This window comes from Gymnoscopelus microlampas (assembly GCF_963454915.1).
Source record: "Gymnoscopelus microlampas genome assembly, chromosome: 1".
Taxonomy (NCBI): domain Eukaryota; kingdom Metazoa; phylum Chordata; class Actinopteri; order Myctophiformes; family Myctophidae; genus Gymnoscopelus; species Gymnoscopelus microlampas.
In genome coordinates, this window is record NC_139962.1 from 4,191,425 (window position 1) to 4,204,232 (window position 12,808).

At 39.6% G+C, this 12,808-nt stretch overlaps 1 protein-coding gene across 1 annotated transcript; it reads left to right on the forward strand.

Moving 5' to 3' along the window:
- The first annotated feature begins 997 nt into the window (after positions 1–997).
- LOC311052664 (H-2 class II histocompatibility antigen, E-S beta chain-like) lies at positions 998–10,145 on the forward strand. Its single transcript, XM_084067744.1, has 8 exons — positions 998–1,237; positions 1,657–1,911; positions 3,433–3,705; positions 5,063–5,279; positions 6,221–6,288; positions 6,805–6,918; positions 7,385–7,441; positions 7,763–10,145. The coding sequence occupies exons 1-7, from the start codon at positions 1,171–1,173 to the stop codon at positions 7,420–7,422; spliced, it is 1,032 nt and encodes a 343-aa protein (XP_083923870.1). The 5' UTR covers positions 998–1,170; the 3' UTR covers positions 7,423–7,441; positions 7,763–10,145.
- The last annotated feature ends 2,663 nt before the right edge of the window (positions 10,146–12,808 follow it).

Genomic DNA, 12,808 nt, shown 5'->3' on the forward strand with positions numbered 1-12,808 from the left:
CACTGTGTAACACTGCTGTAGAACCATATGTGTGACATTCAGTTTATTTGGTGAGACTATTCTCTTACCAGACCTGAACAGTGTTTGTGTAAAGTTTGGTGTGGATTGGAACCCCCCACCCGTTGCCCTCCAACAGCAACTACATGGGAAACATTATTTATTTTATTCATATTTTAAATAATCTGTAATCACTTGAATCTGAAGTGATTAACTTTAACCTTTAGCCTCCCATCATGTCTCATCTGAAAGCTTTTAATTAATTATAACATTTTACTTTCTTTCTTTCTTGTGTTTCTCTTCAACAGAATCAGAATCATCTTTATTGTCACAATCACAGTTAAAGGTGTGAAGAAGTGGGTGGATTGTTTTTTGTGCAGCTCCATCGTTTTAGTTATTTTCAGAAAGAGAAAGAAAAGAAGACGGGGGGGGGGGGCAAGGAGAGAATAAAAGATGAATTAAACAAAGATATTTACGTACTGTATGTACATGAGGAGACATAAGGAACAGTATGTACATGAGGAGACATATGGTGCATAAGGTACAGTATGTACATGAGGAGACATAAGGTGCATAAGGTACAGTATGTACATGAGGTTAGACATAAGGTGCATAAGGTACAGTATGTACATGAGGTTAGACATAAGGTGCATAAGGTACAGTATGTACATGAGGAGACATAAGGTGCATAAGGTACTGTATGTACATGAGGAGACATAAGGTATATAAGGTACAGTATGTACATGAGGAGACATAAGGTGCATAAGGTACAGTATGTACATGAGGTTAGACATAAGGTGCATAAGGTACAGTATGTACATGAGGAGACATAAGGTGCATAAGCAGCAGCTATATACAATATATGATTATGTGCAATAATACAGACTGTCGTCTTTCTGGAAACAGATGATGTCACATCGTATCTTTAATCTGATTGGCTGATTCTTCTGAACTAAAGAACGAGTCCTCCTTCATTCTCTTTCAGACTCCAGAACTTCTCTTTCAGTAAACATCTGTTTATTCTGATCTGTTTATTCTCATCTGTTTATTCTCATCTGTTTATTCTCATCTGTTTATTCTGATCTGTTTATTCTCATCTGTTTATTCTCATCTGTTTATTCTCATCTGTTTATTCTCATCTGTTTATCCTCATCTGTTTAGTTTTGATCAGTGATGATGAAGATTACAGCCACCCTCCTCATCCTCTCCTCTGTACTTCATGTCAAAGCGATCCCAGGAAGTAAGTACATTATATTTATGTTATTATATAATATATACATTTATATCTACTGTTATTATATAAATCCAAATATGAACAATGCACAATACAAACAAATTACATACGCACTCACTCACACACACACACACACACACACACACACACACACACACACACACACACACACACACACACACACACACACACACACACACACACACACACACACACACACACACACACACACACACACCCTCCTTTTACTACCTGTATATACAATATTGAATCAGTGTGAATAAAACGTTTGACAGGAAGCTACCTTTAATATCCAACCTTTCACTTCAAATAAGAACCAAACATGAGTGTTAAACATGATGATTATTTGTTATTGTCACTGTGAAGAAGTTTGTTGTTTAACGTCATCTTTGTTTTATTTCCAGTGTTCCATGAGCAGATTCTAGTCTATAGCTGTTCAGACACAGTTAAAGACTCATATAAAGAGCTAATGATGGGACTGGATGGTGAAGTGTTGGTGTACGCAGACTTCAACAAAGGGAAGGTGGTGGAGCCTCAGCCTCCGTTTTTAGATCATATCACCGCCCAAGGAGCTTATGATGTAGCTTTGGGTTTTCAGGCGGTCTGCAAAGCTGAGCTGGACACCGTTCGCACTGCCTTGAAGAAACCACCAGTGAAAGGTACATGAATACTATTAACACAATAGTTATTAACTAAAACGGTTGAACACACACACACACACACACACACACACACACACACACACACACACACACACACACACACACACACACACACACACACACACACACACACACACACACACACACACACACCTTTACGAATACCAGTCATTTCGCCCATTTCGCAGTTTGTCCAAAAAGTCGGACATTTCGCCCAGACAGTTCGCCCAAAAGTCGGACATTTCGCCCAGACATTTCGCCCATTTCGCGGACATTTCGCCCGCTACAGTTAATAATATATAGTGAAGCTAGCTGGCCGTTTATGTGAGAGAATGAGAGAGGGTTAGGGTTAGATAAAAGCTCGCTCGCTCTCTCTCTCTCTCTCTCTCTCTCTCTCTCTCTCTCTCTGTGTGTGTGTGTGTGTGTGTGTGTGTGTGTGTGTGTGTGTGTGTGTGTGTGTGTGTGTGTGTGTGTGTGTGTGTGTGTGTGTGTGTGTGTGTGTGTGTGTGTGTGTGTGTGTGTGTGTGTGTGTGTGTGTGTGTGAGAGACGCAGTCAGTGGGGCAGTCCCCACGAAAAATATGTACGATTCTGTCCCTATCGGTACATAACTCGGACGGCGCGTAGTCGACTAGCAGACCTTGGCTGAGGAGTTGCGCCCGAGCGCCTCCAGGCGCGAGTGCCCACAACGACCAGCCGCAGCGACCAGCCGATGAGTCGGCGCGCCTCCGTCATGGTCCAAAACTATACTTTATCGGCGAAAAAAAGTAGTCCGCGGATGACTGAAAATTCCCCTCTTAAATAAAGCCATTTATAATGAATCTCGCACAACTGATTGATTATATATTTATAATGAATGTCGGGCGAAATGTCTGGGGGTGGGCGAAATGTATGGGCGAAATGTCTGGGGGTGGGCGAAATGTCCGCTCAAAAACACGGGTGAAATGTCTGGTTACCACCTTTACTTATTTATTTGGATTTTCAATATAAAGACATGAATTATGTCAAAAATCCAAGATAATACGATTATACAACAGTTACCATCAAAATGAAACATATCAGAATGTATTCATATTGTGAGGCATTTCGCTCTCAAAATAACCTTTTTACAAGTGTTATCTCTGTTATCCTGGAAATACATGATGGGGTCTGACTGACTGACTGACAGACAGACAGACAGACAGACAGACACTTTAGCTAAAGTAAAACATTTGAGTACTTTTCCACCACTGAAGGATGGTAGAGTGTGTTGTTAATGTTGTTTTATGGTCGGTTAATTAATTAATTAATTAATGAATTAATACAAAACATTCGCGCATGAGTCGCGTCAGCCGCACTAGACAACTGGACACATAGAGAAACAAAACCTAAAACATTTTAATGCCAGATTTCACATCCTGAACCTATTGTAGACTTTATGTAGAGACATATTTGGCTGATGGGGGGGCAGTTAGCCTTGATATTATACAGATGAATAAAACTGAACATTAATGACATTTTTCATTGTCGACTACTTCCAGATGGATATGTGTTCTATGAGACTCACCACTGTGTGTTTAACTCCAGTGAGCTGAAGGACATACAGTACATAAACTCAAAGAATTTCGATGGTGATGAGTACCTCAGGTGGGACAGTAGAGTAGATCAGTATGTTGGATACACTGAGCTTGGTGTGAAGAACGCAGAGCGCCTCAATAAAGATCCTAGAGCACTGGCTAGGATGAGAGCAAACCGAGAGGCAGTCTGCAAACCCAACATTGAGACCTACTACTCCTCTGCTCTGAACAAGAGAGGTGAGCTGATCTCAGAGCAGCACTCAACACTCATCACCTCATAAACTATAACATGAAATCACATGGTTCTATTCAGAGATGATTAATGGTGTTAATATTGATCATATAATAATTATTAGATATTTCTTTTTCTGCTGAGAAACATTTCAGATCCTCTTGATTTATACTGTATCCTAACAGTGTCACCATCGTACAGTAGTATAAATGAAACATAGATCTAGGCTATGAGCGTTTTCACCTACATAAAAAGACCTGCCTAAAACAAAGACACCAGGATTAATGTTTTTAAATTATCGTTAAAAAGAACCATGCAGGCTAAAACACACCTCTATACACTTCATTTCACCACCTGATTTTATATTTTAATTATTGTCTTAACTAGTTTGTTTTTAATCACAATATTTTACAGGATTATGTGTATTGTTTTGTTTGTTTATTAAGCAATATCATTTTCATACAATGATATTGCTGGGTTTATTGTTGTTTATGTAAAGCACTGTGTAACTGTGAATTATTTAATATGTTTAAATAATATATAAATGCATTCTACGTTGTAGAAAACTGTAGACGATTGTAGAATCTACAGTACTCTGGTGCCATCTGGTGGCCAAACACTGACACTTACAGTTACAATTTATAATGTAGGCATTTATCAGACGCTCTTAATCCAGAGTGATTTACAGTAAGCAAGGTAAACATGAGGTAATACATCAAATGCATAGAAATAGTAATCTAGGATCATATGTAAACCAATAACCTATCATCAGTCTAAACAGTATAATATCAAACAAATAAATAATATGTACATTGAAACTATCCAAATTATAGGATGCCAGGTTGAACCTGGCATCTGTCTACATAATATGCTATCTAAATGATCTAAATTACATTTTAACCTTTGAATAAGACTGCAAGGTCGTCAAGGCTAGGTCAGGAAGGGAGAAGAGTCTAGGACATGAGGAACGTTGTCCAGGGTGTTTTAGAGAAGAGAGAAGAGTCTAGGACATGAGGAGCGTTGTCCAGGGTGTTTTAGAGAAGGGAGAAGAGTCTAGGACGTGTGGAGGGTGAGAGGTTGTATAGGGTTGTATCAGGTATATGGAGGTGTTATACCTTTGGTTGGTTTGTAGGCCAACATCAGTGTTTTGTACTCTGTGAGGGCAGCAACTGGAGGGTCAATGGAGGGAGAGGAGAACGGGGGAGAGCCGGGAAATGTGAACATTGTGGCTGGTTGAAGAACAAGTGTGTTGCAGCTTTCTGGATCATTTGGATGATATACAATTATTAATGATAATAACATGTTCCTACTTCCTATGACGGTTATATAATAATAATAATAATAATAATCTTATTTATCCAGTGGAGCCCAAAGTGAGTCTGAAGTCAGAGACTCCCCCTCGTCGTGGTGAACACACTCACATGCTGAGGTGCAGCAGCTACGACTTCTATCCTAAAGTGATCCTGGTGACCTGGTGGATAGGTCAAGAACCTTTGACCTCTGGTCTCTCCTCTACTGACGAGCTGTCTGATGGAGACTGGTACTACCAGTACCACTCCTACCTGGAGTACACACCCAGGTACACACCTAACAGACACCTATACATAGAAATACACACCTAATAGACACCTATACATATATTCTTTAAAAAATAAAACAAGTGTTACTCACTTTCTGAAAATTGCCCATTAATTGGTAGGCTAATATTAACACACACACACACACACACACACACACACACACACACACACACACACACACACACACACACACACACACACACACACACACACACACACACACACACACACACACACACACAACTACGCAGCAAGCTCGTCGTCGTGCAAGCATGACGAACGCGCACAGAGACCCGCGAGCGAGTGTGCTATACATGAATACACACACAGGAATACGCTATAACGTGCATATCTCGTTGCTAAGTTTCTTCTGCCTCTTGCCTTCCTATTTCTTCTGCAATGTGGAGGGAATAGTGGAATACACAATAAACACTAGAGCGGAGGAGAGCCCAGCGGGGCATTCACACTCCTACACAAAAATAGTCCTTCTCCAAAAAACTAAATAATAACAAAGATCAACGGATCAATGTGTGGAAGCACGGCGCGTTTCAGCGTGTAGATCGTCTACTTTCACAATCTGTCCTAATGTTGCCAGACCAGGCGGGGAGGAGGGGCCGCTTCAGCTCTGAGCAGATCCACATGGACACACATTCTACTTGAGGACACACGCACGTCATGATTATTTTAGGTGGAGAAAATATCAGTATAAGCTTATCTTATTGGCTATAACGGTCTAGTGATATGGTGCCTAATTGTAGTTGTGTTTTTAATCTTACATTTAAATATAATAGTTCATCGTTTAGTTATTATGATGAGCTCATTTGTGTGTGTGTGTGTGTGTGTGTGTGTGTGTGTGTGTGTGTGTGTGTGTGTGTGTGTGTGTGTGTGTGTGTGTGTGTGTGTGTGTGTGTGTGTGTGTGTGTGTGTGTGTGTGTTGCAGATCAGGAGAGAAGGTCACATGCATGGTGGAACATCCCAGCCTGACCGCGCCTATCAAGATGGACTGGGGTCAGTTACTGTATTCTACTGTAATCTACTGTATTCTACTGTAATCTAGTGTATTCTACTGCATTCTACTGCATTCTACTATATTCTACTGTAATCTACTGTAATCTACTGTAATGTGTTACACTGCACTCTGTTTTAAGGGTTCAAGGATTCTTCTCTTTTTGTACCTGAAGGTACATTTGTTTTGCAGAAAGGAAACACAGCAATCCAATTAAAAACAAGACACAATAATAATACAGACACCAGAAATAAGAATCAATACAAATACATTAAAACATCCTAAAAAAGTAACCATTCTAATAAGAAGGTCATGACAGGAGCCTCACCTACTTAGAGCTTAAGTGTCTTGTCTAGATCAGGTACATCATCTTTGTTTCTAATGGCTGCAGGTATAAAGACATTTATAGCATTTATAGTATAATATAATATAATATGATATGATATGATATAATATAATATAATATAATATAATATAATATAATATAATATAATATAATATCATATTTGTATTGTCAGATTTCTCCATGCCAGAGTCAGTGAAGAACAAGGTGGCCATGGGAGCATCAGGTCTGGTTCTGGGTCTGGTCTTGTTCCTGTCTGGATTCATCTACTTCCAGTGGAAGAAACGAGGTGATTAGCATGTTTAATTAACACGTTTAATTAACATGTTTCATTAACTAATCTACTACCAGTGGAAAAAATGAGGTCAGATCAACAAACAAACAAACAAACAAACAAACAAACAAACAAACAAACAAACAAACAAACAAACACACACATATGTAAAGCCACAACCTAAACTGGTTTATATTGGTTTAGAACCTTAACCAGTTTAGACCAGTTTAGACCTAGAGGTCAAAGTGTGTTCTATGTTGTCACATTTAGTCTTAAATAAGAGTCAAATGTTCACATTAGTTCTGATGCAACATGTGACCCTGATGACTGAACCTTAATGTTGTTGTGTTGTTGTGTTGTTGTGTTGTTGTGTTGTTGTGTTGTGTGTGCATTTATGCATTTTATGGAGAAATACACACAATACATTACATAGGATTTATTTGTGTGTCTGTTTTAACTGTCTCTCTTCTTCTTCTATCAGGTCGTATTCTGGTGCCGACAGCCAATGACGATCTTTAGACTCCTCCCACACACCCAGGTTCACTTCCTCTTTCTTTTTACTAAACCTTTTTACATACATTCATACAGTTTTAATGTATAAACGTGTATACAACTAGAAAACATACACAAAACAACATGCTTGTGTAAGAAGTGAAACAACTAGCCTGGTAAACCATCCCGGTCGTGTGAATTCACATCATCATGTGTCTTCTGCTTAATTTCTTATAATAATGAATCTAATAATCAAATGATTTGTTGTATCAGACAACACTGATGATAATGTGGTCAGATGGGGGGGGGGGGGGGGTGCTCTTGGTGAACTTGGACCATTCTTCATCAAATTATTGTCTTTTCACAGAACACCTGGGTGTGTTTTCAGAGAAGCAGAGAGTCATCGCTGTGAAGTGAGCAGTGTTATTTAAAAACAACAGTGGTCATCACAGTGATGGAAGCTCACTTTAAAAAAAAAGATTTTTTTTGAAGTGCGTGGTGATATTTATAGATTATTAATGTCATCACGCGTCTCGCTAGCCAATCAAAGCTAAGGGTCTGAATATAGTCAGCTAATCACGGTACAGCGAAAGGGTGTGAATAGAGTCAGCCAATCACAGTACGGCGAAAGACACATTTTCACGACGGAGAATTCCCCAAATTCCCAAACCCACTTATAGGAGCGGCTACACCGCTCAAAAATGCTAATTAGCTAGCCAAGGCTAACGAGAATTAGTGTGCAGACTCTGTCTTTTCCCGGTGTTTCGCCCAGTTCGACCTGGTCATTTATTATGTAATCATTTATAATGTGTGATAATGAATGTGTTAAGATCATTATGACATCACTGTTTCCCTGTGATGGGTGGACCTGGACCCTCTAGGGTGGTCCGGGGTTATAGCTGGACATGAACCCTATAGGCTGGTCCGGGGTTATGGGTGGACCTAGTCTAAACCTTCTAGGGTGATCTGGTCCACCCAGATTAGACAACGGTGGGCCACTGCAGTCTATGAAATGAATGGGAAACACTGATGACGTCGCCTTGCTAAACTAATGGCCTAAGTAATTTTTTTAAGTTTTTTAGGAAAAATAAAAAACTGATCCAAAACAAAACTATATGATATTTCTTAATCATTTCACCCAAAATGTTCATAACAAATTATGACTATTTAAATAGAAATAACACTGTCTGTCAGTTATGTAACATAAGAAATTTAAATATCTTTAAATAGGATTAAATCTGACTCAGACCAAAAAAAAAAAGAAAAACAAATTACAAGATGGCCTAAATCAGTAATTAATTTGGCCTAAGTCACAAAACCATGTGACTTAGGCCAAAAAAAAGACCTATTTTGGCCTAAGTCACACTAGGGAGTTGGGCCATTATACTAAAAGAGGAGGGAACAGCATGATCCTTTTCAAATAGGAGATGGACGATTTTACCAGAGGTGGCCAGTAGCCTGGGCAGCATTCCGTTTTCGGGTATATGATCCGGTCGGGAGCGGAAGTAAAAAAAAGAAAAAGTGGCCGGATGGGCAGAACCGGAAAGACGTCTCACCCAAAAATAGGTCCGTGCTAATAAAATCCTTGATGCGGCATTGTTTAGCTTATTTTTTAAATGTAAATGTGCGTGCACTATCCGCAGACTATTTAGCGTCGGTATTATCCCACGGGGAAATTATATTCCATTTAAATAGGGATTGGGGAACCAAAACAAAGCGGCACCGCAAAACCGGATGGGCAGAATCCGGAAAGAGGATTCTTTTTTCTTTTTTTTTTCAGTAGGCGTGGTCTAGACCGGATCATATGTTGTCTTCTGGAACGCAGACCAGGCTTTCCTCCGAGGTGGAAAGACTGGTGATGCGAGGTTAGGTGGCCAGTGTCATGAGGAGCTGACTTAGGCAAACATATAATTTTCCTCAAAAAATGACTTAGGCCATTAGTTTAGCAAGTCGACGATGTGTTACGGCCCTGTGTGGCCTCATATTGTGTTTTTTAACCCTCTGAGTGTTCTCAGTGCCCCATTTGGTAATTGGAGGGTGGAGTGGAGATTGGAGGAGTGGCGTGGTGTCTGGAGACACACCTGGGCTTCATCCTCAATCAGCCCAGCCGGCATAAAAGCCTGGGAGAAGCTCCTTTTCAGTCCTTTAAACCTCAGTCATGTGCTGAACCCTTTCTGTTAGTTAGTTGGTGTTTACTACTATAGTTCTATATAGGCTGTGTGCCAAACCTTCTGTTTAGTGCGTAAAGGTAACTTTAATACTGTGTGTTTAAAGTACACTTATTAAATAGGAAACTTCACTTCACTATGTTCCAAACCTTCACCTGAGTGTACTAGAGAAGGGAAGCTTGGTAGGGGGTGTGCTGCCATTTGTTTTGTTCCCCGTTTTGAGCCTGTTTTGTTTAGTTAGGTAGCCTATAAGTGGTTCTCAAACTTTTTCATGGCAAGCTTGTAGATCTGCTATTTTTTAATAACCAAAGTATAAAAGGTTGAAGTGATTTAAAGTGACTGTGATGCTATATTAACACATTTTGCTGGGGACCCCCTGGAACCCCTCCAAGGACCCCTGGGGGTCCCCGGACCCCACTTTGAGAACCGACGGCCTAGACTGTAACTCTTGTTTTGGTGTAGTTTAGGTTTTCTTTTCAGGTAGGGTTGGAGTATTTTGGCTTTGGCCTCCCTGACGTTTTGTGCTTTCCCTAATCTGTTTATAGATTTAAGTTTGATCCTATTAATAAATTGTAAACTCTTTCCGTTCCTCTGGTTTGTGATATTTTTACCTCTTTATACATATATTTACCTCTTTATAGCCTCTAGACCTTATAAGGTCGTAACACTACTGTTCATTTTTATCTTATATGTCAAGTAGGGGTCGGTCTCTGTCTCTCTGTCTGTACATCTGTTTCCTGTACATTGTCAATGTCTTTCTCAGGTTTTTATCAGTTACTGTGCTTAGGTAGTCTGCCACAGTATACCGTCTGTTTATCCGTATGTTTCTACTTTGTGTTGTGATTGTGTACCTTCATTCCAATAAGTGATGTATTTATCTTTTTCTTTAGTTATAATGTGGTTATAGGTCTAATCTTTAGTTATAATGTGGTTAGGTCTAATCTTTAGTTATAATGTGGTTAGGTCTAATCTTTAGTTATAACGTGGTTAGGTCTAATCTTTAGTTATAATGTGGTTAGGTCTAATCTTTAGTTATGATGTGGTTAGGTCTAATCTTTAGTTATAATGTGGTTAGGTCTAATCTTTAGTTATAACGTGGTTAGGTCTAATGTTTAGTTATAATGTGGTTAGGTCTAATCTTTAGTTATAATGTGGTTAGGTCTAATCTTTAATTATAATGTGGTTAGGTCTAATCTATCGTTATAATGTGGTTAGGTCTAATCTTTAATTATAATGTGGTTAGGTCTAATCTTTAGTTATAATGTGGTTAGGTCTAATCTTTAGTTATAATGTGGTTAGGTCTAATCTTTAGTTTTAATGTGGTTAGGTCTAATCTTTAGTTATAATGTGGTTAGGTCTAATCTTCTGAGTGATAGTGAAGCTGCACTGAGGCTGGCTGTGGTTTGTGATGTCAGAAGGTGAAAGGTCAGCTAGTTTCAGGACCAGTTGACTGAGATTCCTTTCTATGTTCAACTCTTGGCAGGCCAGGGCTTTATAATGGTAACAGGCGGGGTCACTCTTTTTAATATGGCTCCAGAATTTAATAGATATTTTTTGTATATGAAGAAGTAAAGGATATTGGCCTAATTCAGCCCTGCATGCAGAGTTTGTGCTTTTTCTTTGTACCAGGAAAATAGTTTTGCAGAACTCTGCGTGCAGGATCTCAACTGGATTTTTGTCCAATTTTGCCCAATCACTTTCTAATAAAGGGCCCCATACCTCACTGCCATACAGTGCTATGGATTCTATAACCAAATTAAATATTTTGAGCCATGTCCTGATCGGAAATTGGATTTGAACTGAACACTTGATGTCATAGAGAGCCCTTTTTGCCTTCTCTTTGAGTTCCTTCACAGCTGAACAGAAGTTTCATTTGGAAGCCAAATACCTATAGAAGTTTGTTTGTTCTATTTGGCTCCCACCTATTTTGAATGTTGAGTAATTTCTCTGTAACCGTGATCATTTTTGGAAGGTCATAATTTTGGTCTTCTTCATATTCACTGTCAGGGCCCAGGTCTGACAGTACTGATGAAAAATGTCCAAGCTTTGCTGAAGACCTTCTCTAGTAGGATACAGTGTGACCTGATCACCTGCATAAAACAGCCTTGCTTCACCCCTCTGCCTTGTGGGAAGAAGTCTGTATGTTCATCTCCAATTTTGACGGGCATTTTTTTATTTTCATACATGTGTAACCGGGTGGAGTTAATGTTGTCTTATAGCCTTTTGGGGTAAACTTGAGGCCCCGTTTTACAGAGGGCAGAGCAACATTCTCCACGCTTGAAACATTTGAATCAACCTGATCACCTGCATAAAACAGCCTTGCTTCACCCCTCTGCCTTGTGGGAAGAAGTCTGTATGTTCATCTCCAATTTTGACGGGCATTTTTTTATTTTCATACATGTGTAACCGGGTGGAGTTAATGTTGTCTTATAGCCTTTTGGGGTAAACTTGAGGCCCCGTTTTACAGAGGGCAGAGCAACATTCTCCACGCTTGAAACATTTGAATCAACCACAGGCACTGGTTGATTCAAATGCACTGTGGTTGAACAAATGCAGCGCACTAATATGTCTCAGTTGGTGTGTTTGCTAATGATTTGAGTGACCATTGTGCTATTGCATGTGTCAGAAATACTAAGCTGCCCAAAACCAATGGCCTGACTGTTATCAGGCGCTGCTTTAAACACTTCTCTGAACAAGCCTTCCTTCATGATTTGGCTGCAGTTGATTGGTTTCGCATGTCCTTCCATCAATGGATGAGGCCTTTCGGTTCTTTCACAAACAGTTTCTCTATCTGATGAATAAACATGCACCTCTCAAAAAAAAAATTGAATAAAGAACCGAGCAAATCCCTGGTTCTCTAGGGACCTGGCTGGTCTGATACATGTAAGAAATAGGCAATGGTCGCTTGTAAGAAAGTCAAAATCAAGTCATGATTGGCTTCTGTTTCGTGTATTGAGAAATAAATGTACGGTCCTCACTAGGAAGTTGAGATCGGAACATTATTTATCTCTCACTACTGATACCTCCAGTAATCACTGTAGGCCCCCCGCCTAAGGTTCGGGTTGGCGAGTCCTTTATTTCCGACAAAAAAATGATGTCTAATGCTTTCAATTCGCATTTTAAAAGGGCGGGACACATTTTCGATGAGCAAAATGCCAATGCTCCTCAGCAAGATGCCCAGGAAAACGCTGACTCTTCTGTTGTTTTGGATTTCAATTTTGACTTCTCTCCCATCCTGGTATCGG

Coding starts and splice junctions, on each gene's coding strand:
- LOC311052664 (XM_084067744.1), top strand. CDS start 1,171: ATGATGAAGATTACAGCCACCCTCCTCATCCTCTCCTCTGTACTTCAT. Junction 1,238..1,656: donor TGTCAAAGCGATCCCAGGAA/GTAAGTACATTA, acceptor TTTTATTTCCAG/TGTTCCATGAGCAGATTCTA. Junction 3,706..5,062: donor CTCTGCTCTGAACAAGAGAG/GTGAGCTGATCT, acceptor TTATTTATCCAG/TGGAGCCCAAAGTGAGTCTG.